Here is a 26093-nt window from a genome sequence, read left to right on the forward strand (position 1 = left end):
TGGTCACTTGAGTAACGAGTGTCTCAGGGTATGAAACTTTTGAGCTTATACCTGGAACTGTGGCCCTTTTCACGAAAAATCTTCCAACTAAGACAAAAACATCCACCATTCTACAACAAATATATAAGCTGTGAAAATCTTATTTTTGTATTTCATTATGTTAATATTTTATGCTTAAACTTAATTAATTAGAAAATATATTTAATATATAAAAAAAATTACTTCAGGCCTGCAACTGGCATGGACTTACATGAAATGAATTTTATTCCCTTATTGTAGTAGAAGAAAAGGCACCATGTACTCAATTTAAATATGTACATGCCTGTGTATTAACAATTTTACTCTTGTCTGGGGACTCTTCTTAACATGTTAGGGACAAAGAAAGGGGAATCTTTACATAACAATTAACACCATTTTTGATTATGTGAATTGGAACTCTCCGTTCCTGAAAAGTAATGGAGTGTTCAAAGAACAATGATTTCACAAGTGGATTTTATTGTTCAATAAATACCCACCTTAGCCAACCCTGGTGCTTCCAACAGCATAGCAGCCATGTAAAGCTACACTTTTGAATGGAGTTAGCATAAATATTTGATGCCAAGTACCAAAATCCAAAATGGCCTCCTTTATATCGAAATCTTTTTTTCTTTTCATTGAAGCTAATAAAACAAGAAAAGTTTTTAAAACACTTGTCCCCCTCCCCCAAATTGGAATTTTTCCAAGTCCAATAGGGCATATTGTGCGATCATATCCAAAACAAAACTTGACCTAGATATTTATCTGATAATTCTGTATACTAAATTTCATTTCAGTATGTGCAACCTCTGCAAAGAAAATAAACTGAAAATGCAAACGATTGAAATTTTTCTACATGCAAGTCCAAGAGGAATAACTGCCAAATGGTGCGAGCATACCCAAAACAAAACTTGACCTAGATATTTATCTGATAAATCTGTGTTCCAAATTTCATTCAAGTATGTACAACCTCTGCAAGGAAAACGAACAGAAACTTCTTCGAAAGGGGGCAAATATTACCTGTATCTGGGAACTATAGCTCAAGATCTTCCCCTATCTTAATTCTCAAGTATTATTGAGGAGAAAAAAAAATGCTGAACAATGGAATTTGATAAAATTTATTCAGTTTGCATGCCACATAATTCAGAACAGACACAAAATGACAAGATCCTTATATTTTAAACAAAATATATATATTAATGTACATTGTAAATGTAGTAACACATCATAGATGTTTATAGTTTCTTGGTGACTGAAATAGATCACTATAACTATTTTTATGCATAGCACTGTTTTTTGTGTAATTCATATTTCTGTGTAGATATATACTGAGAGGAAAAAGAAACGCAGGGTAGCATAATATTGGATAATTATTTTACTACAAAACCGAAAATTATGAAAATTGGTCAGAGTGGTCTTCTTGTTATTGTGCACCGGGATCGGTGTCAAAAATCAGTCAACCGTGAAAACTATTGCGCCGCTTAGGCAAAATGCCAAAATGCGAAAATCACGTGCAGATTATTGATTAATCGATCGTTTTGTCATTTTGTCATACCAATTGATACTCCAGAGATATACACATCAGTTTTCAGTAAAAGAAGTAAATTTTGTTGTTTTGCAGTCATGGTGCGTTTGACTGAAGTTCATAGGGGTCAGGCCATTGCACTGCTAATGCAAGGTCAAAGACAACAACAGGTTGCATTGCAGTTTGGGGTTAATCTCTCTACGATAGAACGTCTTGTTCGTCGTTTGAGAGAAACTGGGAGGATTGCCGATCGGCCGAGACGAGGACGTCCGCGCGTAACGTCGCGACGTCAGGACAGAATAATTCGTCTCACCCATTTGCGTAATCGTTACGTAACCGCTACTGAAACGGCTAGAAATACAGTTGGCAATCATAATCGCCAAATTCACCCTAAAACTGTGAGAAACCGACTGCGTGAGTTTGGTTTGCGAGCTCATAGGCCTTATGTTGGGATTCCTCTTACTCCCGTACGTCGAGCGCGTCGTATGGCTTGGGTGGTCGCCCATGGGCCTGGGCAATTTTCTTTGAGGCAATGGAGACGGGTGTTTTTCATAGATAATTCGAGCGGACGGTCGACGTCGTGTATACCGACGTCGTGGGGAACGCTTTGCCGATGCGTGCGTCCTTGAGAGGGATAGGTTTGGGGTGGGTCAGTAATGGTCTGGGGTGGGATTTCCCACGGGGTAAAGTCACCCTTGATTGTGGTATGGAAATTTATAGATATAGGGATGAAATTCTCCGCCCGGTTGCTGTTCCATTTGTGCAACGACACAACTTAATTTTCCAGCAGGATAACGCCCGACCTCATGTAGCCAGAGTGTGCCAAGACTTTCTAGCAAACAATAACATTCAAACACTTGATACAGTCCAGATTTGTCCCCAATCGAACATCTGTGGGACGAACTGAAGGGGGCGCCCCAATTCTCCTGTTACTCTCGACCAGTTAAAGATTGCCTTACGTGAAGAGTGGGATAATATCCCCATGAGAAGGATAAATGGCCTAATGAACTCCATGCACAAGAGAATCAGGGCTGTGACAGGTGCGCGAGGGGGGCATACAAGATATTGAGTCTTTCATTTTCACTTTATGGGGGGTACCATCGAATGGACTTCCATAACTAATGATTAATCAGAAAAAAATTATTGAAAGTCTGTCAAATTATTGAGCATAGATGTGTTAATATGATTTATAAAGATCATTAGGAAAAAAATAGACGAAACTATATTAAACAACCTCAGAAGTTTACCCTGCGTTTCTTTTTCCTTTCAGTATATTTCAACCTGCATGAAAATTTAATACCATCTTCAAAAGTTAGTTGTTAGACTTGGTGAATTCCTAGTTTTAGATACAACACAATACCAGAACTCAATAGTGACATATTGCTATAGGAAAATGCTTCAATAAATACAGTTAATATCTTTAGGTGTAAACAAAAAAAAACCCTAAACAATAAACACTCTAAAAAAAATGATTATTCAGAAAAATACTGTATTCTTAATCCAAATTTACACGTTACACATGTACATGTACTTACATGTAGAATAAACCTAAGCATTTCATGAAAACACTGAAATATATCACTAGTCGGTCATACATGTACAATGTATTAATTAGTTATAAAAATCCAATTACTTATCAACATACATGTATATATAAAACACTACAAATGAAAAATTACCATATACTGACTTGTCTTACATCAGTGTTACATGTAGTTTTCAGATGCTGATTATAAAAACTATACCAATCAATGATTGTACCAGACACTACATATGGATCTGAAATAAGGAATACGAGGGTTGTTAGAAAAGTTCGCGGACACATTGAATTACGGAAAATCTATTGTGTACTGTGAAGTATGACCTATGTCCGAGTAAATTCCTACATTTTGTTTATTTGTATGTAAAAAATCAGGTCCATTTACTACAATCTTGAAAATTTACAACGACTTTTACTATGAGGTCATGGGATTCACGGAGCAATCACTTGACGTAAGGCGACGTGACAGCCAGATATCAACCCGTTAAGCTTTGTCGCAGTTCATTAAATCTTTCATTTTTTCAACATTTTCTTATCTTTTTTCTACTCTAAATTTGAATATCTATATCAAGATATGTTACTTTTCTACTATAATGTCTTTTGTACTGATTCGGATATTATTGAGATCTTTGGGAAAAAAGTCTACGCAGTTAATCGATTATAGGTATGGAAACTATGCAAAACCATAAAGGCACAACGTCCATGCAATAAAGGGGTATTGAAATATCGATGGGGTTAAACATTCAAAATGTTAATCCTTACATTCTTATAAAGCTACAACCATTTGAAAACTGTTGTCCTATGTATGTGTGGGAAATTTCCGGCAGCATCTTGCACATTTTAATCTCTTTTTAGACATTTTCCTGTCTGCATACATAAATTTTACGTAGCGCAGTGCTCCATGACGCTCAATAACGTTCCGATTTTTGGCTGTGTTTTTATGTGTTGATCATTTATAAATGGCTATAAAACAGTCATATACCCTCCAATTTGATCCATAATTTCTCCCAGTGATGTTTCATGGATACTTATGCGACAGGTAAAATATAACAAATCTCTTTGCACTACAATTGTGCAATTTTTAATTTTGATAAAGAGTCTATGTGATGTAAACGTGCCAAAATGTAGCATGCTCCGTGAAGCAAGATTTATCAAAATAAAACAGTTGTATATTTTTCAATGAGCACCGGAAAGCACCAAAGTTTTGTATATTTATTGGAAAATAGGTTAAGATTTTATCTGAAAAGTTTGGACTGGTTTCTTGAAAATAGCGCGCTCACAATAGAACTTGTCCACGAACTTTTCTAACACCCCTCGTACATCGTACAAATGAATTATATACAGTAAACCAACTTTAATTTGTGTGCGAGAAATTACAGAAAGGTTTGCGAAAGCCTCATCATTGCAAATATTTCTCGCTGTGAACTGGTCCTTCAAGTCTCTGTGTATATTAACAACAGATTTAAAAAGGCTTGATCATGAAAATTAATGGTTGCAAACTAGTTTACCCTCGGTAAATCGCAAATAATAGTCTTAGAAATTTTTTTTTAGCAAGACTATTAAAAGTTGGTGTGCAGTATCCTGTTTGTTTTCCATTTCCAAAACATAAAATCATTATTCTCAAAGATATTCTAGGTATATATAGTAAACACTGAATTAAGCAGCCAAAGCTGAAAAGGGTTCCTATCTACTCTACTATTTATGTTATGAAAACATGTTTCAATACTCAGTCAGATTTAAGAGCTTCAGAATCAAATGTGGCCAACTTTTTCCAATGCCAACTTACTTTCATTTCCAATAAAATTGATATTTCCACAGAATAATCAATCTTCATTAAAAATTAAACTTGACATGAATTAACATTTCTCATAATTTATGTTTAAGGTAAGTAAATTTTTGTTGACAAGATCGTTGTGTGAACACTTTATTGTCGTTCTAAAATCTTATTTGACATGATGATTAATTGCAGAATTACTAAAAAAAAATTTGAAAAAGTATGAATGATTTACCTAGTATACAGCTAAAAAAATTACGAGAAAATAAACATTTATTATTTTATAAAGTGGCAGATATTGCTAAGCAAGAAGGAAAAAAATATGCTGTGCTTGTAAACATTTTATACTTTAGTTTACTGTCCTGTGTCTGACAAACTCAAAATTCTATAGTTTAATATTTACAGTAATAATTTGTAATGTTATACTGATTTTTGTAAAAGAAACCGTTAAATTAACACTTGTGACTATAATACTACGAAACTCTTATGTAACTTTATGATGAACTAGTAAAAAGACTCTAAAATTGATTTTATCAAGCATGCTCTATCCAACATGTTCTACTTTTTTCAGCTGTATATCAGTTTATTTGATATCTTAACTATGCCAACATAAGAATGTAAATTATTTCTTTGAAAAAAGTAAAACTGATAGCATGAGGACCTGCTCACATGCATTGGTGCTTGTTCTTAATGAAATTGCATAATTACATGAAATTTATTTTACAATCTATGAAATATGTTTATACTCGGGTTCAATGAAAGAAATTTACTACATATTTCTTAAAAGCCTGTGGTCCCAAAACGGACACAATACAGCAATGGATAGCCAGAAAACAATATCAAAGGGATCTTCAATACCATAGTAATTCATGAAATACATCTAAACTTAAAAAAAGAGTATTAATAATATACCCTGCCAGTTAAAAGTCCTGACATAAAAACAATGATTATTTACAATGATAGTATGTAGTACACTAGTCTTTCATATTAATGGTTAAAATTAAATTTGAAATTACTGAAATTAATCACTTTCTGAGAGATGAAGAAGGAGTTCCTCTTCTGACATTTGATCACTAGATGATATATTAATGTCTCCAAACTTCTTTGCTGGACTTGTCAAAAGTGGAATGATCTGGCTCATCTCTGAGCCATTTGACTGATTGTCTAATATTTTATTTACATTAACAAATGGAATCACTTCACTCATCTCCCCATCCTGAGTTGTTTCAGATCCCCTGCTTGGATGGTTTTGAAGACTACCATTTGTGACCTCACTTCCTGAGGTATTTCCAGAAGTGCAGGAGTCCTGAGAACTGTTGGCAGTCACTAAGCTGTGGAAGGTTGGCTGGTTACCGGTATTGTTGATGGGAATGTTGCCATGGCTGCACATTTTAGGGGGTGACGGTAAGATGGGGGAGGGTGCATGTGAGGGACTAGACACTGTTTGAGAGACTAGACGGCGTGCAGGAGACTTGGGAATGGCTGAAAAAAGTAAATGAACTCGCCATATATATTGCAACATTGGATCAAATTTAAGTTAAACAAAGGAATAAAATTCAAAATTACCTTCATCTAATAAAGCTTATGTTTAAATATCAGTAAAAAATACTGCCAGTGTAAGCATATCTCGGATACATTGTGGAGTCTCTCTTAAGCATATCTCGGATACATTGTGGAGTCTCTCTTAAGCATAATCTCTTTTAAGCTAACCTGGAGTCTTGAAGACTGAGTGCCCGGCATGTTTATTAGCTCTCCTCTCCATGGCCATTTGGCGACTTCTCTCTAACCTCTCCCTCTGCTCTGGGGTTAGACCCTAAAATCAGATTTATGATAAATTACATTGCTGTAGCTGAATACAACATTAAATGTACAGGAAAGAATCATGCTAATATATCTTGTGTGGATTTAGTCTTGTGATAGTTTTGTTGATAATTGTTCTTAATAAATTCTATCATTTCTTTCTGTTAATCATTATTTCTAGAAGCTGATATGAAATTCAGCCAGATTTAGAGCTTGCTACAAAAGAATAACATTAAGATGTATAGCAGAGGAGTAATCATGATACATGTACTAAGTATTATGTATTTGGAAGAAAAAAAATAATAGCCTCTTTGACAAATAATCCCCAGTTTATGTGAACTTAGCAGCCTAGGACACATAGATATGCACTCACCTGTGATACCCCAACACTGCCGTTCACGGCTTTGGAGGTAGAAGGGGTGGAAGAGAGGGGTTGGGAGAGCTGGGTCTCCAACATTCCAGACCGTGGGGTCTCCCTAGGGGATGAGGAGGAGGAGGGGGGACTGGACCCATTCTGTTGTGAGGCATGCTTCTTCCTCTCCTCCGATATCATCTCCTCCCACGCTTCCTCTGCATCAATGTCAAGGTCCTATAACAGGTCAATGAGGAAAAATTACATGAAGCACCACAGGACAAAAAATATCAAAATCTTGTAGAATTTTGGTTAAAATAAAAACCAAAGGCTAAAATCTTTTAATTTTATAGATGTTCAAATCATTGTCAATGGCTCATGTAAGCTAACAACTCCACTGAGTATGAATACATGTAATAAAGAAGAAAATTTTGTTGTAATTAAGTGCTCTCTTTTCTAGACTTATTTTCAGCTGAATCTTTTTTTGTGAGCTAATGTGTGTTTCTGGTGCTGACCTTTCCATGTCCACTAAGTACACATGTACTACCACACTGACCTGAGATGCCTGGCCTGCTTCTTCTTCCTCTTCAGCGTCATCTCTCACAAAGTCGTCATTCAGGATCGGCATATCAAGACGCATTCTCTTTATACAAGTCTACAAGCAGTACAATTTCAGTTTTGTTAATATTAGCTCTGCGTCAAAACGTGGACATTAATCTTCTGACTGGACTTTTCTCCTGTATTTCTGCATAATATTTTTCAAAAATATTTATCTAACTCTAAATATAACATGCCATTAAACCTTTCTCACCTTGACTTCGTTCTTTGTTCCCAATTTCTCAATTCTCTCCAGTACTTCATCAAAAGGCATTTTAGGAAACAATCTATGAGCCCAGTGCTCCAGGTACCTCATTATAATCTGCAGGTCTCTGGCCTGTAAATATCAGTTCGGTTTATAAATCTGGGATGATATAATAAATATGAGCTCATGGACCAAAACACTCAACTGAGTCAATATTGTTCCTTTTTTTTCATAAAAGATTTTCTCTATCATATATACAATACCAGAGAATACTTCCTTATCAATATGATTAATCATGACATTACTATTCTTAGAACATTTTTACTTATCGCAACGTAAAACTTTGATCTCCAATTGTGGCCCCTCCCTAACCCCTGGACTCAAGATTTGAACAAACTACCTGAGGCTGCTTCAATATCAATATGACTAATCAAAGGATGCCCATCACTATGAAACATATACTCTCTGAGTAATCAAGACATGATATTCGATGGGCAGAAAAGTATGATTGAGAATTATTAACATTCTGGTTGAGCAAATGGAAATTTGAAAAAAAGTTAAAATGGTGTATTTAAAATACCAAGTGTGTACATAATGATGATATGATATAAATGTAGGCTAGAAGAATCATCAACCAATGCAGTTATCACTTCTCAACAGAATTGAAAATGTTATTTTGAATAAATTCAAATGAATAGGCCACGATTGATAGCCCCCCCCCCCCCCCCCCCAAAAAAAATTTTTTTTACTATAATCCTTTAGCAGCTAAAAATTTGCATGAATGGGAACCTATTTTGCAGATCAGTGAAGTAATTTTCATGACTTAACACTACGCAGTGGTCAAATACAGGTCATATTCAGCTAAAGCTGACACATATCTTTAAGCCAGCCATGAAAAGAAATAATTCTGCTTTAGTGATCATCAATAATGCTGAAAGCTGACCTGCCAATACAAATCACATTGCTATGCTTGAAGAAGGCGGTGAGCTCATTCGGCTACCCATTACCATGATTACAGCAGTTTAATAGTTCACATTCAAATTCCTTTACCCATTCTTACAGATTGTCAATTTATTATCATAACCTCTACTTAGATCAGCAAATGACTTCTGGCAAAAGTAAACTGTACTTCTGAGGTCAGGTTGGTATTGTTAAAACTGACAGGTTGTATTTACCTCATGGCCTTGTCCTTTGAACTTCACATCTTGGAAAACCTTTGGTAAAATAGGTATTCCTCTTTCACCCGTCAACCTGAAAAATTGTTTTCAGAAATGAAAAAAAAAGGAAAACAGCATTGTAAAAAGCCATGACATTTTATAAGCTTTTATGGATAATTTCTTTTTAAAAATGAAATATTCAAAAAATTGCAAGTTTGAATGAAATGAATTAATAGTAAATAAACTTTTATTTAGATTATACAGTTAACTTCCATTAATTTGGAAATATTTTCCCTTTTTTTTTTTTCATCTTTTTTGTTTGTTTCTTGGCCAATCATACATTTTGAAATTCTATTTTTTTCTTTAAAAAATGAACATACATTTTGAATTATAGACAAACTGCATATAAAGCATTCATCCTGACTGAGTCAAAATTAACAAATGACAAATGGAATCCTATTAGAATCTGCTTTTCCCTGGTGATGAGTATCTGAGTAAAAAAACTGACAACATTTGTCTATAATGAGCATGATGAGTACAAAGACCAATATGATTTGTTATTTGTTATTTTTTTTGTATGGATGGGGAGGGAGTGAAACAGAAACTTTACTTTGGAGAAATCTATACTTGGTTGACAATGTCCACATTCTTTACTTTCTGGACAATGCCTGAAATATTTCCCAAATCTGTGGTGGTTTTGACCATTTAAATGACCATAGTATGAAATTCGGTAAAGCAAAATAAATAATGGTATTATGAACCTCTTTTATTTCTTTCATAATGATTTATTTTTCTACCCTTGGCCATTATGGGATTATACTTATACAGGTAATGGATCTTAAATGTTGACGAGGAAAGAAGTAATGTCATCTGAATTCACAGAGTGGTACCTAACTTTACCACACAGCAGCACCCGTCCATTTTATTTGATAGGATCATGTACCATGTCATGACATAAGGAATCCTGCTATTGTGTGTAGTAATAGATTTTATCTTTATCAGGGACATTAACTCTAATGATTCTATTACCACGTTTCTGGAAATCTCTTCCATACCTCATTTCTAGACAAACAGAAAAATAAGAGAGCAAAGACACAAAAACCTCATAGTTATTGTAGTCCTCTTTTATTGAAGTAATTTTTTTTTAGAAGTTTTATAGGGGTTATATCTCTATACAGTATACACAGAAATTGGGGGTTTTCTGAAATAATGACTTAATACAGAGTATCTCTATATCTGGACTGGTTTTTAAAAAAAAAACTTTGAAGACAATAAACCATAAAAATTAATTCAGATGCAGCATTTGATACATAGACTGATGATTAACATTTAGCCCTGCTTCTAACCCTCAATAAGATGTTATCATTGTTATGTACACTACTGCAATAAAGCAGATGAAATGTCCCCAAATCTTCAATGTATGGGAATGATCTGACCAGTAAAGCTGTCCTAAAAATATTTTCTTAAAATAGATATCTGATGACATCATTCTGGACATCTATGTCCTGAGGTCTTGTAGATCCCAGGTAAATCTAACACCTGTGTGGGAGTAGAACCTGGCTGCCTGTTTTTCAGATTATTGATGTACCTGTCATTGCGGGTCTACACCAGCCCTAGCAATAAACTCTCCAGTACTTTGTCTTTCTGTCACGCTGGACCATGTACATAGTACAGTCCGTACTTCTCTAGGGAAATATTGGGACCACCATCATTGTGACTTCATCTTATTTATCTATACCAAACATAACATGAACATGGGCAACACTAGGTTGAAAGTCATTTAAACATTTAGACAAATAGAATAAAATCTTTGTTTCACATTGAGCATGAGTACAAACAAAATTTATCAAGTGAAAAAAATCAAGGACCCCCCCCCCCTCCTTTCACCAATACTCCCAATAACCGACTTGTAATTTAGAATGAAAAAGATGATATAACCAAGTTACAGGTAGTGTTATCAATCTAAAAAAGATAGGTTATGAATACAAATTGTAAACAGGGCAACAAAAAGAAAAGTATCTCTGGAAACACTACAGATCGTGTCTGATGTCTAATTCTATTTGTAGGAAGATGGAAAATCTTTGGCTGTTAAGTGGAAGATCCAACGTACGTTCTTCTCCCAGATAAATACAATGTACAATCAGATAATTCAGGAGTGGACGGGATTAGGAAGTTAGGAAGTCATGAATTGGGCCCTAACAAGTGACCACACTTTGGCGGACATGGCCTTTCTGTTTAAACACTGACCAGAGATAAAGTCAAAATAAACATTGATTGGGTGACCTCTTGACCAGGTCAACCTCTTAACACGGGAGGGGAAACATAGATTATAAACAATACATCATGGAATACACAAGAAAATATCTACCCACCACTCTTAGCCGTACTTGATCAAGGTTTTTTTAAGCAGTTCTGAACCCCAGAAAGTGTGAAAAGAGATGTCTTATCTAAGATGTTCTTGAGAACTTGTATATGACCATGTCAACTTTAAGCACTTACAAGTGTAGTAGGTTGTAAAAACATTATGCCATTCAGACATAGCATTGATAAGGCTACTGTCAATAACTTCATAGCCCTAGCACCTCTGACAAATCTATTGTAAATTTTTTTTTTAATCTATTGTAAATCTCTCTTCTGCTGAAGTTTTCAGAAAAGGCCAGTAAGCTAAGAGTTATTTGGGGGATCAACTGTCTTGTAATATTGATATTTTCTTTAAATAAATTAAATTTATTGCGTCTCATTTCTTATAAAGAAATCTGAATGGAATCCCACTGTGGCTGTGGCCTGGAACAAAACCCAGTCTGAACACAGGTGGCAATTAAATTTGGTTCTAGTGTGGAAGGAAGTCCAGCCTTATGTGGTAGCCTAGTTTGTGTTGTGGTCTTACCTGGTGGCATCCAGCTTTGGTTGTGGCCTGCGGACGACCTTCTTGGCTGCTCCCTTTGATAAATCCTTCAATCTGGACAACACTTCTGCACTATTTTCTGCAAATGAGGAAGAAAGATTTAATCTCACAAAAAAATGCTACCAAACCTTCATACAAGTACTGATTACTTTTATTGCATGTTATACTAGACACAAGTTTCTTTAATAACAATATGCAATATGTTGCCCTCTCTTTCAATTTAACATGAATCAATGCATGCATTGACTACAGAAAATGTGATTTTATTTGCAAAATGAAAACAGAGTCAAAGAAGTTGAACTTTTTAATAATGAAAAAAAGTAAACTAGTCTACTGGCACCTTCAATAAGAATAAAATGCTACACATATAAGGAAAGAGATGTTCCCCTACCATCATTCTCCTCCCCATCCTGTGTTCCTTCCACCCCCTCCTCATCTTGTGGGAGATCCGGCAGGGGCCCCACAGAGGGGAAATCTTCCTCTTCCTCAAAGATCTCACCCATATCTAAATCCACAGACTCCATGCTTTTCCTCTTCAAAAGCCTGCAATAGCAAAAGAATAAAATAAAATCAGTAAGAATTAGCATTCTTTGTCAGTTATATCCATTATCAAGGAGATTCTACATGACCAAAGCTTGTGAGCAAGTTGAATTCCGGAGACAAATGTTTTCTTACTTTGCTTCTGAATTGGTTCATTATTTGATAATTGCTACAATCTTTGATATGTGAAAGATAAGACTTTTCCATGTCAGCCAATAATAAAAAGGGTATATTGAAGATATGATCTGTAATCCAAAGTTAAGACAAAATTAGTGTACTTGTGTTTGGGGTATGTCCTAACTAAAATATCTTCCAAATAATTCCACTTTCCTTTATTTTCACCAGAAAATGATTAACTCATGATCTATAGAGACCATGATGACATGTATATAGTTCTAGAGAGTCACTTAAGCCTTTGAGATTAAATGAACATCTATGCTTGTCCAACATGGGCATAAAACAGAAGTTAATTAATAAACATGACTTTTCTATACTGAAAGGAAAAAGAAACGCAGGGTAGCATAATTTTCAATAAAAATTTGACCACATGACCTAAAATTACGAAAATTGGTCAGAAGGGAAATTTAGTTACTGTGCATCAAAATCAGTATTCAGAATTACTCAACCGTAAAATTTATGACGTCACGTAGGGAAAACGCTAAAAAGCCCAAAACACGTGCAATTTGATAACGACAAGTTTGTCAACAAATCTTGTTGCATTATTTGATGCATATGAGGTATGCACATCGTTTTTCAATAAGACATTATGAATTTATTGCAATCTTGGCACATTTTAAGGAAATTCAATGGGGTCTTGTTTTCGAATTGCTTAATTAATGAAAAGGGCAACAACGGTTTACTAAGTTGTCTCTTGTAAATTTTCCCCCATAAAACATTTTACCCGTTGTCAGAGAGGGTCTGGAGTGGTTTTCAATCAACCGTGACGATGACGATAACGCGAAACAGAGCCATGTTACGAGCGGATTATTCGTCCTGCCATCTCTTAAATCGCCACCTTACTACCACAAAAACAGCCATTTATAGAGAAGACGATTATAATCATTACATTCATACGAAATTTGAAAGAAAACAATTCCGCAATTTGGTTTTTTGAGCCAGTCAACTTACTGTTGTATTCCTCTCACTGGCGCATGCGCGCGCCGTTTGACTTATTTTTTTGTGTGGTTACCCATGCTAAATATAGTCAGGGTTTGAAAGATAAACACTCTGATGAAATACCATGCAAAGGAGAAATAAGACTATGACAGATGCACGAGATAGACATTGAAGATAATGAATGTTTTCGTCACTTTTGGAGGGTATCGTCATTTGAGCTTCAATAACTCATGAATAATTAGACAAAATCATATGTGAATTTGGTTATATCTTTTTGAAAGGTGGTTTTAAAAGTTATATAGGAAAACTTACAAGTATTTTAAAGAAAACAAATTTAATTAACCTCAAAAGTTTACCCTGCGTTTCTTTTTCCTTTCAGTATAGTTGTAACTATAGTCTCCTAATACAAATTGAATATCTCTCTTAAATAAAACAGTGTATACGAATACCCATACATATAGACTAAAATAAAATACCAACTTTGAGGTGGAAAAACTATTAAATTTTTAATTGAAAATTAATCAGAGAAAATAACACATGATTGGTTGGCAAGTAGAAATTTTGTAAGATTACTAGTCAATAAAATTTCAGCCTGTTTCTTTGAAATCTATATAATTTTTCAAATGTCCTTGATTGTATTCAGTTAATCCAGCTGCATTTGTTTCAAAAAATTGTTTGTCATTTACACTTTCTGCCTACATGGTTTATGTTATTTATGCTGCATTAAATTTTTGGCAATATTTTCTTTTTCTGTTTGACAAACTCTGACCCATATTGTTCATGACTGGAAGGTATGGGTTTTTTGGAATTATACTTCAAAAGAGGGTAAAAAAAATCTACATAAATGGCTTTCCTACATGTCTAAGGACTTGTGTTGAGGTTGAGAGCCATGCAGTCTCACTATAAACAACCATGGACTTCACAAATGACTTTGACAGGTCCAAAGCTCCAATTGTAACCCATGAGCTTGACATACTGTATAATCCCTATTAACCGCCCCTGCCCCTATAAGCGCCCCCTTAGGTATTTTCCAATTGTCAGGAAATAAGGGCCCCCTGTACAATGATTAAAATCAAAAAGAATGGTATCAAAAAATTGAAGAAAGTGAAAATGAAACTTGTATATTACCCAATATCTCGGTGGAAAATGAATAATTTAGCATAATTTGGGTGGAATATCTTCACTTTAAGTAAAGTTAGACATTATCTTAGTGGTTTTTTGTATTTAACTTTTTTTTCAAAAGATTTTTTGAAGTTAAAATAGGACATTAAATACATTTGTATCATAAAAAGAATACCAAAATAACTGCCTCCTTTTTGCAATTTTCTAAGCGCCCGGGGCAGTTAATAGAGATTATATGGTATTCTAATAACCTTGACATGAAAATCTGATTAATATGACACTGTCAAGAGCTTTTAAGTATTAAGCTTATAAGTTGTGACACAGAAATGAAAGGACACAGAATTAATGCTTACAGCTTTTCCCACAAACAATAAATAATAAATATATATTTCAACTAGTCCAAAATTATGTATTTTAAAATGTTGCTGCAATATAAATAACAGTCATTTATCATTTGTCCAAATCTACACTTTATATAGGCTGTCTTTTTAAAGATTTTTTTGTATAAAATAGCCATGCCAAAATAGGTTTTAAAACTATTTTTTTGAAAGGTTCCTACCGTTTAAGTGTGTAAGGCTCCGCCATGGTTGTTTAACTATTTGTTATATTCATGTCCACTGAAAATATTTAGTAATCAGCTAAGTTATGTAATCATGGTCAAGTGCTGGTCAGAGAAACCAATCAAAACATCCCATGTCGGACTGATCCAAAAATAGAATACGGGAAAAAAACTTGCTTTAAAAATAATACAAATCTCACAAAAATCCCTTAAAATATGTTGCTGTCAATGGAAGAAGTATAGTAAAATTTCTGTTGCTGATTTTAAATCCTTGGTGTCTATAATTGTTACATCTGTAAAGTACACAGTGTGAGAGGATTAAACCCCAGATGATTCATTCACAAACAAAACACAAATATCTCTGAAGCTTTGTTCCAAAAATTTTAATCCTCCTCCCCCTCCTTAGAATGGACAAGACAAAAAATATCTAATCCTCTCAGAATGCCACTGACCACCCAGTTATGTGACTGGACAGAAATTGATTGACTCCCAGACAGCCAATAACCAAGTCTGGAATATATTTATAGCAGGTCAAGATGACCCCCTATGCATGGTCATCATAAATAAGGTCAGATACTTTAGTACATAAATAAACAATAAAGCCTACTCTTACAATGTGTGACACATTCAATATCAAGAGAAAGGGAAGATATTGTATTTGTCACAGTGGACAATGCATATATATAATAAATGATTTAAAATGATAAATGGTTTATAATTAATATCTGCACTAAATTCACACCATTGCATCCAGTCAAGTGGTGGATCCAACATTTTTCAACATTAAAAAAATACAGGAAAGAAGCTGCTCAAGATACAAAAGACACGAAATGAATACCTTAAATATATATAAAATCTGACTCAGAAAATGCTGAAAATAAAATTTCCAATTTCATGTATAAAATTTAAGTTTACACCTCATTGACTTTCTATCTAAATATACATAAGAAGATACTGCAGGTCAAGTAGACTTCTGTTTATTGATAATTTATTTGACAGGCCTATAAGGAAATCAAGGCCCTGCTGTATCTATTATTAATTTATAAATCATTCTTATAAATCATTCTTAATTAACACTATCCTGGGTTTTGAGTCATAAATCCAAGGGAAAGTAATCTATCTAGCTTACAATTTTTGAACAGGGCTAAAGTGCAAAGCATTTTCCTTTTTTTGAAAAACGACTTTGAATTCAAAGAATAACTTTATCTTCTTAAATAACAGAGCTCAATACTGGGTCCTGAACCCAGGGGCCATGAATATTACCAAGTTGATAAATGACTGAGTACTCATTGAAGTGTTGCAAAGTACATGTAATGGAGGTTTAATGTAATCTTAAGATATAATCAACGTAACCTCAACTTGGTCCTGTTAAAACTCTGGTATACAGATTTCAGTAATTCACAATACATGTATAATATTGCAGTTTGTAAGCCATATGTCCAAGAGTTAAACAAACAATTTTCAAAGATGTAAAACACCCTATTCCAATATATATCATTATGAAGCCTGAAGCATTATGAAGAGTAATTTTTTTTTTACCCTCTCATAATTTTGTCTTTTCTTGATAATCTCCCCTTATAAGGGGGCTTTGCCCTTTATCTTAACAATTTAAACTCCCCTTCACCAAAGGATGTGTCACCAAGGTACAGCTTTGTTGTTCTTGAGAAGATTTTTTAAACACCCAATTTTATGTTAACGCCCCCAAAATCTACCTGATTCAAGATCAATAATTTACCGCCTGTCAATCATTAAAAAAACAATAGCTTCTGATTTGATTGACAGGCCAGCTACCCGTGCTACCTGATGGTCTGAGTTTGTGTGTTTTGAAAACGATTGCCGGGTCACGCGTCAAACACTTTCATGTAGCCGCCTTGTATACACGGGGTTTAAAAAAAGAATCTTGGTAAAATTTTATTTTAAAAACAATTGAGAGTAGATAATTAAAACATAACTTCATAAAATATTTGCTTTTAATCTCAACGGCTACATTGTATTTTAGGCGATATGTCGTCCAAGATATCTGCTCTGTAGAATTTAGACCAGTCCGTGCACAGAAACGCTAATTGCCGATTAAAATTGAAATATGATAAATAAGAAAAGATATTTACACAAACGGCACGGATAAAAATTCATTTTTCCCATGTTTTATCTACGTATATATGAATACAATCTAATCTATACCATTTTCCGTTGTAAAGTTCTGAAATGTCAGAAACAGCTAGGAGTTTCGAGATTGTAACTTTTAGTTCGAATTTCCTAACATCTGTCAATACCCAATATTCGAAATTAAAAAGTGAATATATACAGCCAAAGATCAATTCTTAAAAGTATAAAAGAAATCTTGCAAACAATAAAAAAAAAATTTAAACACACGAACACCCGGAAATGGTGAATATTTTCGACACTATTGTTGATCAGAACGTAGGCAATATTCCTATCGTGGTACGGTATATTGTATATGTTCACACGACGGATAGGCCTACCTATGAATGGAATATTTTATGATTTTTTTTTTTTTTAAATTTTGATATTTACACAAGTTAATTAAAAAAAAAGATATGTTTACTTTGTAGTTTTACTCTGTGTTCTTTTCTTTAATTTTTCATTTTTTTTTTAAATGTAAAAACGATATTTCTGTATATAATTTTTTTCTTCATTATATGTCGCTGAAAGTATTTATAAAAAAATTTTTATTGAAATATTTCAATTATTTCAAGTAGTTTCACTCAAATTTAGACACGAAACACGGAATATTGACCCTGGTCACCAGACACAGACTTCCTGTGTAATGCTACGTGTATATATAAATTTTTGACATCTTGGGTATTGGGGGTCTCCAGGTAAATAACACCACTGTTATTAAGACCACTCCCCCTCCTCAGGTAACCGTACGGTAAAAAAATTGGGTCTTTAAGGATTTTTCCTATGTATTCATAGTAGCATGTAAAACTTTGATCATCCCTTGTGGCCCCACCCTATCCCAGGTGGTCATGATTTGAACAAACTTGAATCTACATTACCTGAGGATACTTCCTTACAAATATGACTAATCATGACTTTGTTGAATGATCTTCAGAAGAAGTTTTTAAAAGTTTTTTTCCCCTATATATTTCTATGTTAAAAGCTGAAACTTATTGTGAAGTATCCAGGGGTAGTTTAGATTCTAAATTTTCCAAATCATGACCCCTGGGCATAGGGTTGGGCCACAATAGTTATTACATGGGGGAGAATCTAGTGAAGAACAATATGGCCAAAGTTACTAAGGTAAGCATTGTGGCCCATGGGCTTCTTGTTTTTAATCTGGTATTTTTCTGGAAAAGGCTAAATTCCACAGCATTTCCTAGTGATGCAAATAAACTTCTTAGATATGGGCTACTGGCACTGCAGGCAAAATAAATTGATTTTACATTCAACTTACTTCTAATCTTAATTTATTCAACTGCATTTTTTCCCCTTATATAACTGGTACCGATAAGGCCTAAAATAAAAATTTCTCTGTTTGCAGTTACTTACCAACACAATGAAAATGCACCCGACCCAATATTTTTTTGTTTTATCATTTTGTAATATATTTTTCTTCTTCAATTTTTCAGGATATTGAAACTGTTTCATTTTCAATTTTGACTTTTGTTTTTATCAATCAGTGGTTTATAACAAGAGTGGAGCTTATTCAGGTTTAGTAGGCCTATAAAAAGCTCTATTATTTGTTATCTAACAAAACACCTGAAAAAATTAAAAGAACAAAAAAAAAGAATGCCTACCTACCTACCTACCTAACCCAGTCTAAAAATTATAGGTCGGCAACTGCAAACAAAGAATTTTTTAAGCTTGGCCTAAAGAATACCATTCCCAATGCCAAGAAATATCAATTTTTTCCCATTTAAGAAAAAAATTCCCAATTTAATTGTCAAGGAACAGATTACGATGTCAACGTTATTCTTTTCATATGAATTGTACGAGTTAACTAAATGTTTAACTTCCTCTCAAACCAAAAGTAGAGTTCAATAATATGACTGGAGATGTGTTGTTGACAGCGTAGTCACACTAGTGTCTTTACGTAATTGACAACTTGAAAGCATGAAAACCAGAGTACAAGGGGCATTAATATGTAAAACAATGAATACTTGTTGATTATTCTTTAAAGCATGAATTAATAGGTAATAAGGTATTGAATAAACGCGAAATGTATTTCATTTGTTGACATGACAGAAATTCCCGTTAGTATTTTTCCTAATTGAATTCGTACCCGGCCCACATAGCCCTTTTAACCTGAAAATCATGTAAAATAAATGTCGCCCTATTCTTTTGAATTAGTTATATATTTCCTCTTTCATTTGGTATATAGGGAGCCCAGCTACGTGCACAAAGCACTGCCTGTGATGCGAGCTCCAACATTGATCCAACTGAATTTTTTTCTTCAGTAACTTTGGACCCACAATGCATTACTTAACTGTAAGTGACGTTCTCACGAGAATGACCAAAATAATTCCAATAAAAAATAAATGCACCTTGATTTAAAATAAATTGCAGATAAATAGTAAATAAAACATTCTTCATATAAGTCAGCACCATTCAAGCCTTGGTATGGTAATGTAACTTACACTGACGTCATGTTTCATGTGACGTCAGAGTAAGGACGCACTTAATGTCATGTGCGGTTTGAGGAGCCAGATCTCAATTAAAATGGAATAAGTATCTGCAATTCAACTTGATTGCCCCAACAGTTGCATAGTCAACATATTATTTTATGTTTAAAGGCATACACAACCTCAAAAAAGGTTTGTTATAATTAATTTGGAAGTTATTTTCAGTGCAAATCTTTTTGTATTGTTCAAAATCGTTTCAGAGCAATTCAATAATTTTTTGCTACATTGCTACTACGTGGAAGCTAATCGAACTGTGGTGAGGGCTTGTCCAGAGACCATACATGCCAACTTTCCCCATTTTTTCGGGAGTCTACCGATTTTGAACCCTGTCTACCACTTGTCTGCCGATTTATTTTTTTTACCCCATTTCTACCGATTTTTCAAAAATCCGGATTTTTACCGATTCGCTTTGAATAATACAGTATTTCAGTGTGCAGAAAACATGGCTGTTTCATTGTTAATTGGTAGGATATCTGTTTATTGCCGCTGATAACAGGTAATCAACAAGGTGTCAACTGTGCTACCAGTCATTACAGTGGTTCTACCGGTAATTGCTCCCAATTCCCATAACCAGTGTACAGTAAAACTCGTTTAGTACGAACACGGATATAGCGAATTCACGGATATAGCGAAGTTTTCCTGGGTCCCCAGCAAAATTCTTAACAAATCTTTGTAAAATTTTACGGTTATAACGAACTCTGATATAGCGAATTTACGGATATAGCGAACTGATTTTGAGTCTCGTTGATGTTAAATATAATGAAATTTACATCTTTTATAACGAACTTTCAAAGACCTCAAAATTTGATAAATTAAACTGACTTTATTTTCTTTAAGTATTTGTATATAAAATTCAATTCATAATGAAACCTTAGTTATCAAAGGTATGTTTTGATATATTTGCTTCCCTAATATATTTTGTAGAAACACTTGAAGGAAAACATGCACATTGCAAATTCGCTATATATGGTTATACAAATTCGTTATACGGATATAACGAATTACGGACATAGCGAATTAAATTCACAGGTCCCCAGGACTTTGCTGTAACTGAGTTTTACTGTATATTAACCAAGACAATTGTGCCAGATGTGGAAATTTTAGAAATGCACATGACAGGATACAAACTGAAAAACTTGTGAGAGTTCACACTTTACAGTAGCTGCAGATCTGTAGCGTTATGATTTTATATATTTGTCTTTGACCATAACGCTACAGATCCCATAATGCAAAAAAGGTGCAATTTACGGCGCAATATTTTTTGTGCACTTTATAGCAAACTTTGACAATATACATATAAACCATTTATAAAAGGTTTTCAAGTTTTGGAAATATGGCATTCCTCATTAAATTATGATCTACCGGTACTTCATGGAAAAGACACTGCCAAAATCCAACATCAGGGGTCTAGATTCTAGAATTACGCTTTCCCGTTGCCCGGGGTGAGTAAAAATCTGTATGGGAAAGTGTGATCATGGGTCATGCTCACCTGCTCGGGAAAGTATTAAACTAGAAATATGTCCATAGGATATGAATGCCCCGCCGAGGATATATTAGTAAAGCAACATGAAAATTTGTATGTGTATAAAATTTGATCAGTTTGTTTCAGGTAGGGCTTATAGTTACTAGGGAATAAAAATATAGGTCAGATCCAGCATCCGAAGCAAGTCTGGTAGTGTCCATCCCTAGATGCATCATCCATGCAAGTTTGATTCAGGTAGGGCTTATAGTTACTTGGGAATGAAAATGTAGGTCAGATCCAGCATCCGAAGCAAGTCTGGTAGTGTCCATCCCTAGATGCATCATCCATGCAAGTTTGGTTCAGGTAGGGCTTATAGTTACTTGGAAATTCTGAATTAGGTAAGATCCAGCATCCGAAGCAAGTCTGGTAGTGTCCATCCCTAGATGCATCATCCATGCAAGTTTGGATCAGGTAGGACTTATAGTTACTTGGGAATGAAAATATAGGTCAGATCCAGCATCCGAAGCAAGTCTGGTAGTGTCGATCCCTAGCTGCATCATCCATGCAAGTTTGGTTCAGGTAGGGCTTATAGTTACTTGGGAATGAAAATGTAGGTCAGATCCAGCATTCGAAGCAAGTCTGGTAGTGTCCATCCTTAGATGCATCATCCATGCAAGTTTGGTCCAAGTTGGGCTTAACGAAAGTTCCTTAGGAATGGACCTGCTCCAAAAACTTTAATCTGGTCACTCATCTGGAAAATGTAGGTCAGATCCAGCATCCGAAGCAAGTCTGGTAGTGTTCATCCCTAGATGCATTATCCGTGCAAGTTTGTATCCACATGTGAAGTTTGATAACACCATCTTGAATGGTATGTTTAAAACTGAGCTAAACACTAATTTAAGAAAAGTGAGGTCAAGGTCAAAGGAAAGGTCAAGGTCAAAAAATGTTGATGCAGTTGCATAGCTCTCATCAATATCTATCAGCATATGAAGTTTGATGAAAATATCTTGGATAGTTTCTTTGAAACTTAGCTTTGAACAGAGCTAAACGCAAAGTGTGACGGAAGGACAGAAGGACGGAAGACGGACATGACAAACACTATATGCCCCGGCCATATTCATGGCGGAGCATAAAAATAAAAGAAAGTAGACACCAATGTTGTTAAAAGTTGTTCTTTTCACGAGTTTTGATTGAAAATTGAATTGATGTCAAAATCCATTTTTTCGTTGTTAGCAGATTTCTCTATCGCGCTTGATTTTTTTAATGATCTCCGTATTTCTGATCAAAATTCTAACAAAGTTGCACAACATGAATTTGAAATAACGCTGAAAAATTATACTCATAAACTGAATTATTTTCACTCTTATTATGGGTCCAGGAAGAGTTAGAATGTTGGTGTTACATATTTTCAATATCTGATTTTGTGACTGCTCCGGGTACCCCTACTATTGACGCATTTATATACCATTGTACAGAAAACATTTAATATTTGTAAAATATTTTTTGCCTTTATTAATTCTTAGTGTATTTCAAACGTATATGCAAATTTTCACCGAAAGACGTTCATGCATTAAAAAGCAAAATATACACAATGTCTCAATAATTTTCGAACAACCCTCGTATGTGTAAATGTTTTGTTTTTATTATCAATATTTTGTAATAAATACTTTTAAAATTCCATTTTTACTTACTTAAATAACATTGAATTGCCGCACACATAAATTCCGGAAATGAAAACAAAATTTTGTTGGAAATGAAAACAAAAAATGTTGGAAATGAAATAAAAAAATGTAGGAAATGCTATGCATATTTCCGGAAATGAAATGCAGAGCAAAAATACAATGCAATATAGCATATTAATATATAATTATAGTATATCAGAGACATAAACATTATAAATAGCATAAATATTTTAATATTGGGGGAGGGAGGATTCACGTATTCGAACCATGGGAAAAATGTTAGCCTGTAAATTTGAACATAATGTCAATAAAATCTTATTTCATGTTTTTGTTGGGCAAGTGATTTTTTTAGGCGGGCAAGTGATTTTTTTAGGCGGGCAAGTGAAATTTACTGTACGTATCACTTGGGCAAGTGAGTTATAAAAAATTTTTTTGACCCCTGAACATTAAAAGATGTGCATGCAAGTTCAAACTATTAGGAGTGATCATTCAGAAAAAGAAAGGAAAAGACCATGCCTTTTGCAGACTTTGAAGGAAAAAGTTAAAAAAGATTTCCCTTTGATATAAAACAAAATAATTACGTGTTTGTGACAGTAGCCTTCTGAACTTTGTAATTTACCAACAGACAATGAACAGTAACCACAAGGTAACTGCATAAACTTAACTTGCTTCAGCTTATTTGTAAAGTTTAACATCCTTATTCATTAGGGCTGAAACGATTCACCGAAATATCGATATTGTTCGATATAATTGCTCGGTTCAATTTTCGATCCACCATCTCGATTTTCGGTTCGATACGTTTTTTATAATCGGGTTTGATTAAATCCTTGAAATAGATCGGGTTTGACCTTCTTTAATAGTTTGACACACACGAGGGAAAATTGGGACAGTAATTTGAGTAAAGTTTCAGAGCAGGCTGCCACTGCTATTATTGACACGAATAAAGTGCTCTTAATCAACAGGACCACAAGAAGTGATGTGCGATTAACAAATTTGGAAATTCTGAATAGAAAAATTATAACTTCGCATGTAATACATGAAAAGCACAACTGGTATCACTCATTTTTTGCTATCAATTCCCAACCAGTGAATATTTTCTAAGCAGCATGCTCTTACTGTCAACAAATCTCCATAATTTTCTCCATTTTTTGCAGTACTACCTGACTTATTTACTTCCAAAAATGATCTTTTTTTTCATAATCCGAATTTCCTCCCTTCCTCCGGTCATTTGTAAATACCTGCATATATCTCATTAAATTATTTACGATCAACCAATCAACTGAAGGAGCAGTGTATTGTGATTCACATTTAATATATTTCTAGTGTATTTAATGATTTAATATGAAAACAGAATGAATTTAATTTCATGAATGAGCTAGTGCAAAATAATCAGAAAAGGAACATCAGATATTTTTTTTAAATTCATTTTTATTTTCTTGTATAATCATTAATTTTATGATTTAATTTTAATAGTGAGAATTATACTTTTTAAAAAGAATGACCTTAGTAGTTTGTACCCTGACTTTTTCAATGATTAATATTTACATTAGTTACATTACAATACATTATTTAACATTAGTTTTATTTTAATATTTGTCCCTATATTTAGGCAAATAACTTCTTTCTTGGGGCTAGTAAGTTTAATGCTGCCACTAGCCCGTGGGCTAGTACTTGATTTGAATATTTAAATTGCATACCCGTGGTAGTATTTCTCTATTGTATCACTACCTTTTACTTTTTTTTTAAATCGTAACACGTTTTCTTTAAACTTATGAATACTTTCTTTCTTGAATTGTATCGTATTGAAAAAATTGAATTGTAACACAAGTATTGCAATACGTATCGTATCGTGGAGGGGCCGTATCGTTTCAGCCCTATTATTCATGTAATAATCTATTTGTTTATCCAGGGACCTATATACTAACGGGATAGGCAACTCCTTCATTGCCATGTTTATTTACCCAAAACATCATGCACAACACTACAAGTTTTTCAAACTATGTTTATTCCGAGTAAATAGGGTGTTTTCTGATTAATATCATTTATTCCTTTTATGTATTGGAATTGATTTATTAATAAATTTTAAAGCATAATAATAATGTAATTAAAATATAAAGAAAACAAACACCGAAATCGGCGATTTCTTCGAAATATGGCCGATCGGGCATGTGCTGATTTTGCATAAAACAAAATTACTACTAAGATAAGGAGTATAATACGTGCTAAAAACAAATCTTGAATGATTTTTTGACAGATAATAAAAGGATTTGATCTCAAATATGCAATTGCTTTAGAGATATAATTAATTAAAGTTGACTTGCGAAATCCTGCGACTTATGAGATATCGCGAGACTTGCAGTAGTTGCCTATCCCGTTAGTATATAGGTCCCTGGTTTATCACATTCTTTAAGGCAGGGGGTATGTTTATCTTAATATTAACATATTACATCATTTTGATAAAATAGTCATTTTTTAAATTTCAAATGATATTGTATTTGTGCTTTTGTTGAAGTTGATAGAAAAGAGAAGACTTTTTGATATAGTGATAATATCTGATACAAGGTAGTAGATTGATATTTTAAAACATACAACCTACAAATAGTTATTTAAATTTTTCACGGCAAAACGCCGTGAATTAGGAACTTTGAAAAATGTCGTTACGCTCAATCTCTCCCAAGAAAATTTTCAAAAGTTGGCATGTATGCGAGACACAAGTAGATATAATTCTAACTAACTAGTAACTAGTATATAACATGCATGAATATATGTCTTGCAACTGGGTTACAACTGAACATATGATAGGTAAAGGTAGCATTAATTTCTTGCCATAATCTATGACTATGTATCCCCTATAGGTCCATGCATCTACAATACATGGAAGATCTTATTGTGCTTCTACTTCTTTACTTGTAAGACCCATCACCATTTATTTTGTTCAGCATTGTTGATTGAGAAATTAATTACAGTGATTACTTAATTACTTTAGACCTGCATACCAGTGAACAAGTCCAGCAGCCTCCTACTCTCTTGTCTTTCGCGGCAATTCCAGCAATGCAACGCGCATGCGGAAGAAATTGAAAGTAGAATTTAGATAAC

At 34.0% G+C, this 26093-nt stretch overlaps 1 protein-coding gene across 1 annotated transcript; it reads right to left on the reverse strand.

Annotated features, from left to right (window-relative positions):
• Positions 1–5701: 5701 nt before the first annotated feature.
• On the reverse strand, positions 5702–26060 carry LOC134245044 (TIMELESS-interacting protein-like). Its single transcript, XM_062727296.1, has 9 exons — positions 25994–26060; positions 12262–12413; positions 11853–11949; positions 8984–9059; positions 7818–7940; positions 7563–7661; positions 7028–7243; positions 6565–6667; positions 5702–6336 (listed from the first exon to the last, which is right to left on the reverse strand). Exons 2-9 carry the CDS (start codon positions 12392–12394, stop codon positions 5876–5878), a joined length of 1308 nt encoding a protein of 435 aa, XP_062583280.1. The 5' UTR covers positions 12395–12413; positions 25994–26060; the 3' UTR covers positions 5702–5875.
• Positions 26061–26093: the final 33 nt, after the last annotated feature.

This window comes from Saccostrea cucullata, unplaced genomic scaffold (assembly GCF_032062105.1).
Source record: "Saccostrea cucullata isolate Sc308-1 unplaced genomic scaffold, CSIRO_AGI_Scuc_v1 ctg494, whole genome shotgun sequence".
NCBI lineage: Eukaryota > Metazoa > Mollusca > Bivalvia > Ostreida > Ostreidae > Saccostrea > Saccostrea cuccullata.

Bases quoted from the DNA above. Each gene is read 5' to 3' on its own strand.
- LOC134245044 (XM_062727296.1), bottom strand. From the start codon at position 12,394: ATGGAGTCTGTGGATTTAGATATGGGTGAGATCTTTGAGGAAGAGGAA. The intron at 7,244-7,562 runs GTCAGTGTGGTA...GACCTGTTATAG, and splicing joins AAGCAGGCCAGGCATCTCAG to GACCTTGACATTGATGCAGA. The intron at 6,337-6,564 runs GTTAGCTTAAAA...TACTTTTTTCAG, and splicing joins CTCAGTCTTCAAGACTCCAG to CCATTCCCAAGTCTCCTGCA.